This window comes from Channa argus, chromosome 13 (genome assembly GCF_033026475.1).
Source record: "Channa argus isolate prfri chromosome 13, Channa argus male v1.0, whole genome shotgun sequence".
NCBI lineage: Eukaryota > Metazoa > Chordata > Actinopteri > Anabantiformes > Channidae > Channa > Channa argus.
The window spans coordinates 2,127,162-2,133,592 of NC_090209.1; the positions used below are offsets into that span (position 1 = coordinate 2,127,162).

Genomic DNA, 6,431 nt, shown 5'->3' on the forward strand with positions numbered 1-6,431 from the left:
CATGTGTTATACGAAACTGTACGATGATTAGCCTGTTGCCTGCAGGCTTTGCAGTACACTTTTTAACCATGTTGTATAAGGTCGCAGTTTATGAGTCCCTCATTATGCCACCCACCTTAATGCTGTTTGATAGTATTACCTACCTAAAAAGCACAGCTGAGCTTTGTTCTTGGCTGAGTCTGTTTTGTTCCTATGAGATATAAATCCCAAATACTTTACATGTTGTTTCACATATATCTATTCACACAAACATTCGCACAATTATGACAGCTTCCATGGCACGAGTATCTTAGGGTTCAGTGTCTTGCCCGAGGACATATGGACAGGAGAAGCAGCCTGAGACGCAAGATTGGTGGATGACCATTTCACCTCCACAATTTTAAAGAGAATTTTAGGAATTTCTGTTGCTCATGTTTACAGCTACAGGCTATGTCAAGGGAATAAGGGTAAAATATTAAATAGATGTATATTGAAGCAGCTGTAAGTTGAATTTATTTTGCAGTTGGAAGAATAATGTGTTTTCTTTTCTGAGGGTTTTGTGCGACAATTTAGTAATTTACAGGGTACACAGACGATGCTCTGCTACTGAATGAGACTATAACAGTATGTTTTTAATCTTTAGATTAAGTTTCTTTAGATGAGTTTGATTTACATTCTTTTTGACCTGTATTTTTTTCTCCCCAGGTGGTGCAGAGCCCATTGTAATGCAGCCATCCTCAGCCACAGAAACCACCCAACTCACCTCTGATGCTCGCCAAAGCTACAGGACCGATGCTTACTAAATACCAAAACACATAACACGCACACACACACAGCTCACATTTGACAGTTAATCACAGCTGCAGCATCAAGCAGTACATACCGAGCTCCACCACAGTTCCACACATTATTCAGTTCATTTTTTTCAAATTTCTGTTCATCCACAAGAGTAATTAACACAACAGTAATACACACCTGCACAAAACACACATCATTCAACCCAAACGGTTCGCTCAACCGGTAACCCCATTTCCCTCCCCCAGAATTTTAAATCAAATCGAGGTAGAAAGGAAAAGCTTGTGGAAGAGAGAAAAATGTAACACTAAACAATTCTTTAATAATTCTTGCTTAGACAGAATGCCAATGAGACATGAGTGATCCTGGATTCTTCTTCCTAGTAACAGAAGATATACAGAGTTCAGCCCAAGTGTAACATCCATCAGAAAAAGTGACAGATTACCTCACTGTTATGGTCACACTCAAGACAATCAACTACCAATATACAATTGCCTAATACCAAACATGCAAGATATTGATTATGAGACTGATACAGTCAGAAGCACAGGAAAACCTAATATGCCAATTGTCTTACAGTGTAAAAAGCTTTGAGTTAAGGCATTGCTCAAATGTAGACACACATTTCATAAACAACACACTTAAGAAGCACACATGCATAAATTGTTATGTGTGCTGGGATTTTGTCTTTCAATCTAAAAGTCTAAATCCAAAGTTCAGGACATAGATAAAATGTTAAAATAACTAAAATTTAGCCCAGAACAAAAGAGGTGACAAAGAAGGAGCAGGCAACATGGCCACTATATTGAAGCAAATGTGTTGAGCTATGAAAAATGTGATTTGAAATTTACCAGTTATGCTTTTGTTGGTAGAAACAAATTACTGACTAATGCATAAAGTAAGTTTTTTACTTTTCACATTTAGTTTTATTTCTCTCTCTTTGTTGTGTTATTGTGGCCACCAGCTTAGTCTTGAGAAAGACTACTGTTGAAATATTGTTGGGAAAGCCATATTGTGTAGCCTTTAGTGTTTGTTGTATAATCATTTATGCTTTCTGGATTCATACGATGACAATTTTGTCAACATTTTATTAACAAGGAAATAAATACCTTGTGCACTGTGTTATACAGTGCATCCAGAAAGTATTAATACCATATACCCCATAAAGACTACATGAAAGAAAAATACAAAAACTAAAAAAATCACATGTACATAACTATTTACCACCTTTCCTTAATACTTTGTTGAAGCACCTTTAGCACCAATCACAGCCTCAAGTCTTTTTGAGTATGATGCTACAAGTTTGGCACACCTATTTTGATGATGGTATTGGCCAGGTGGTGAGTTGTACCTGGTTTCCTCCAGACATGACCCCTCGGATTAAGGCCGAAGAGCTCAATCTTTGTTTCAGACCAGAGATGGTTTGAGAGAGCTTCAAGTGGGCTGTCAATGTGTTGGTTTGTGCTCCGACATGCACTGTTGACTGTGGGACCTTTATAGACAGGTGTATGCTTTTCCAAATCATGTCCAATCAATTGAATTTCAGTTCAATTCAACTTTATTTATATAGCGCCAGTTCACAATAAAGTCATCTCAAGGCACTTTACTGAATAAAGTCAAGACTATAAAGATGTATAGAGAGAACCCAACGATTCTCCCTTGAGCAAGTCCTAGGCAACAGGGGAGAGGAAAAACTCCCTTTAACTGAAGAAACCTCCAGCAGAACCAGGCCATCCGCCTTGACCGGTTGGGGTTAGTTAGTAATTTCCCACAGGTGGACTCCAATCAAGTCCTACAAACATCTCACTGTATGATCAGTGAAAACAGGATACACCAGAGCTCAATTTTGAGTGTCATGGCAAAATCCAGGAATGCTTGCATACCAGTGATTTATTTGTTTTTTGTCTTTTATAAATTTGCAAAGATTTCAAATGTCTTTCACGTTGTCATTATGGGGGCTGTCGACTGTATTGTTTGTAGACTGTTCAGGAAAAAATAATAATAAGAAGAAGAAATAATAATAAAAAATTTTATTCATTTTCAAATAAGACTGTAACATAACAAAATGTGGAAAAAGTTATGCACTGTGTCCTTATGTCTCGAACTTGGACATTGTATATCTTGTTAATTAGTCACACAGAATGTGTTCTACTGTCAGATGGAAAACAAACTGTCTCCTTTTGGCTTGCTGAGAAACACGTGTCATGGCTTCTCTGTCAGCTCTACATTGGCTAGAAATAGGTCAGTGATCTTGTCTGTGTGTTCAGTAAGGAGTTGACAGGAATGGGGGTTGGGATGAAGGTGTTTATTTGTCTTCAGTACCCTGCTAAACGTCACTAAACGAGGCCCTCCCAGATACAAAGGACAGCTCACAAAATTGGTCACTTAAACTGTGTCTAAAAACTTTATTTCGTCTTCATTCTAAAGTTACTGTAAGTTTTGACAGAAGGCCATCTTGACAAACCACCATGATGTCACAAACTCTAGAAATGTTAGGAGAACCAGAATTATTAAAGATATGAACAAAATATGTTTCAGGGGTTTGGTGTGTAGCCACCTTTAGCATTCAGCCAGTGGAGCAATGCTGGCTTTAGATTTCATAGTCTTCCCTAGGAGCCCTTTAGAAACTCTGCAGCTGCTGGGAATGAATTTTAACCAGCTTTGACAGTCTGTGTGAACAGATGGAAATCAACACCAGCCAGCAGACAGTTAATTCTCCTGAATGTTAACTGTGACTGATGCATTTCTCTGCTCCATGCTGGGTCCTTTTTAAAAAGTCTTTTAAACATCAATTGCTTATTGACAAGATGATTGCATTGCTTCAACACCACATCCAATTGGTAAGGAGTTGTGGCATTCAAGGGGTTGTTTTAAGTTCTTATCAGCCGATAATTATCGTTCAGTGGGTTCTTATTCTGCCATACAATACAACAGTGAAATTAATGACAAGATTCAGTAGGTTGTTATCATGTACCATGGTTCCCTGAGCCTTTGTAGTTCTAGGCAATAAATCGAGCAAGTTAGGTTTAGGCACGAAAACATTTAGAGAAATATTGTGAAATACTGAAACACAAACTTTAGTATTTGTACTGTCAGCGTCTCTCTGCTTTCATATTCAGCCATCTACCCTAACCTCCTCGCTCAGTAGACTTTTTCTAAGATACATCACCATCTGTCATCCCTATTTGTGTAATACTACTGTTGCCTTTCTATCACATTTCTGGGAGATGGAAGGCTACCTACTGTACCATTAAGTATAGACACCTTAAAGTATAACACTTAAATCAGCTGAAAACCACTCCAGTCTATATAGCAATTCTTCCTTTCCTAACTTCTTCTGTCCTCTTGTTCTTAACAGCTTTCTTCATTTGTGCTGAACCATAATCCCCTTTTTCTTCCACACATGAAGGTTTGAACTCCCTGGTTTACACTGCGATTGTGTGTGTTGAAGCCATATAGTCAGTCCAGTGTTACCAGTAAAGACAGAAAAACATACACTAGACTACACTTGAGCCCTTTGTTGTTTTTTTAGTTTTGTGAGGAAAATACTGTACATGTCACGTAAACTGTATGTTTAGATTTATATAACTTTTCTTTTTTGAATTTTATATATATATATATATATATATATATATATATATATATATATATATATGGGATTGATTTTTAGCTGTCTGATATTGATATCCAAAGTCTTATTTGTTCCTGTGGCAGCAGTTTGTAGAAATAATCTTTATGCCAACTGAAGAGCAACAGTGAGAACTTCGCTTTCAATAGTAACTTTGTTTTTGTCGTTCTCTACTCTAGCTCTGCTACTATAGAAGAAAAGTTGTTTGTATCAACTGTTTTATTTTTATTAGGAAAAAAATTACATTAAAACAAACAGGTTCATTTATTTACTGGATTTTCTTTCATTGCTCAAACCCATACTCGTTACGTATTAATGCATCTTAATAGAAAGTGCAATAAAAGCAATTATTATAACTGTCCTCTACATCCAAACTTCCAGTCACAATTTTAAAAGGTGTCTCACAATCTGTAAGTTCATTAAAATCTAAAAAGGGCTTATATTCTCTTAGTTTAAAGCTGGAAGGTATTAAAGGTCTCCACAAATAATCAGTACAAATGAGTTTTAAAACGGTTAACTTCATGTTGTTGTCCTGTTGTTTATCTTGTTTTGATTTGGAGTTTGTCTTCCAGTTTGGAATTTGTATATCCAGTTCACCAGTGGACTAAAAAGACAATTTAAAGTGTTTTTATGAAACCTGCAAATGTTATATTAAATTAGTTAATTAAATTTACCTGAGCTTCATTCATTTTTGTGTTTAATCTCATCACTGACCACTAAAATGCCACACTTTTAAACCAAGCTCCTCCATTTTCTCATTTTACTTTAGTGATATTGTACAAACATGCAACGGTGAAGCCTAAAATTCCTGCCATGCAGCTGGATTCAAGAAACCTCCACTGTTAGACCTAAAACAATGACATACTAAATAACAAGAACTGGTGTAACTGTGACTGTAGTGACCAGAGGATAAGAATGTTGAAGCATTTTATTTTTGTTATGTTTATAATAATTGATTTATTCACTAGCTGGTATGTCAAGGGGGTGTGTAGAATTTTAGTTATGAACCATTTTGACAGTAAATTAGCAAAATGGCAGACCTGCTGTATACACATACACAGTGGCAAAGTACCTAGAGAAGTACATGTTTTCTGCTTTTAGCATGGATGGATAATATTTGCATTTGTCAGGCAGATGTATGGGTAAATGAAGTGTCTGATGTACTGTTGTTAAATAAATGTTTCTGAAGCTTCAGAGTTTTGTCAGTGACTGTCTTTGGTAAAGAAGCAGACTTTAACATTGTGGAATGTCATCAGCACGTTTATGATTATTTTTGTTGCTGTATGTAACTGAAATCACCAAAAGAAGCATTTATAAGAAGAAAACAAGGGGGACTGAGACTGCAGTCAGCACAAAATTAGTTTTTGATAAATGCTTCTTGAACTATTTAATAAGTTAGAAGTGGTATAGCTAAGTCAGTTCTGATGATTTCTCTTCAATTTATATAGCGCCATTGTCATGATTTGCATTTTTAATTTGGCATGTGTTTTACGTCAGATGCCCTTCCTGACACAACCCTCTGCACTTATCTAGACTTGGGACTGGCACAAGAAGACACTGGCTTGTGCACTTGGTATATTATACTGCAAGTTCCTTAAAAATAAATATTAAAGCAAATCAAAGATTTATAAAAAAATATCTTAACAAAATAATGCATCAGGACTGCAAACCATCAGTTTTATCTGATTGTGAGGGTTACCTAATTTACATTATGTCCAGCTGTGATCTATAAAAAGCATAATTTGTGTTCTATAAAAATAAGTGTGAAAACCCTCAACATCATCCAACACAGTAAACACATTGTACTGTACATGACAAATTAATTTGTTAACGATTAGTGCAAATCAGAAGGCCATACTTGGTACTTTAACTTGGTAAAACGTTTGTGTTTTTGTGTAGGGGTGTGTAACATTAGAAAGAGCACAGTCTGGCATGTTCTTAATCTATCCACATACCAACCAATGCCTGGTGTGTGTGTGTGTGTGTACGTGTATGTGTGTGTGGCCTGAAACCTGATACTCACACCCCC

General features: G+C 36.4%; 1 protein-coding gene across 3 annotated transcripts in view; it reads left to right on the forward strand.

Moving 5' to 3' along the window:
- The window catches only part of dnajc5ab (DnaJ (Hsp40) homolog, subfamily C, member 5ab), a 28,642-nt gene extending 23,046 nt beyond the window's left edge, over positions 1-5,596 (forward strand). For all 3 annotated transcript variants that reach the window (XM_067526119.1, XM_067526121.1, XM_067526120.1), the window contains exon 5: positions 685-5,596. In XM_067526119.1, coding sequence (XP_067382220.1) covers positions 685-782 — 98 coding nt within the window. In that variant the 3' untranslated portion in view covers positions 783-5,596. The remainder of the gene's footprint in view (positions 1-684) is intronic.
- Positions 5,597-6,431: the final 835 nt, after the last annotated feature.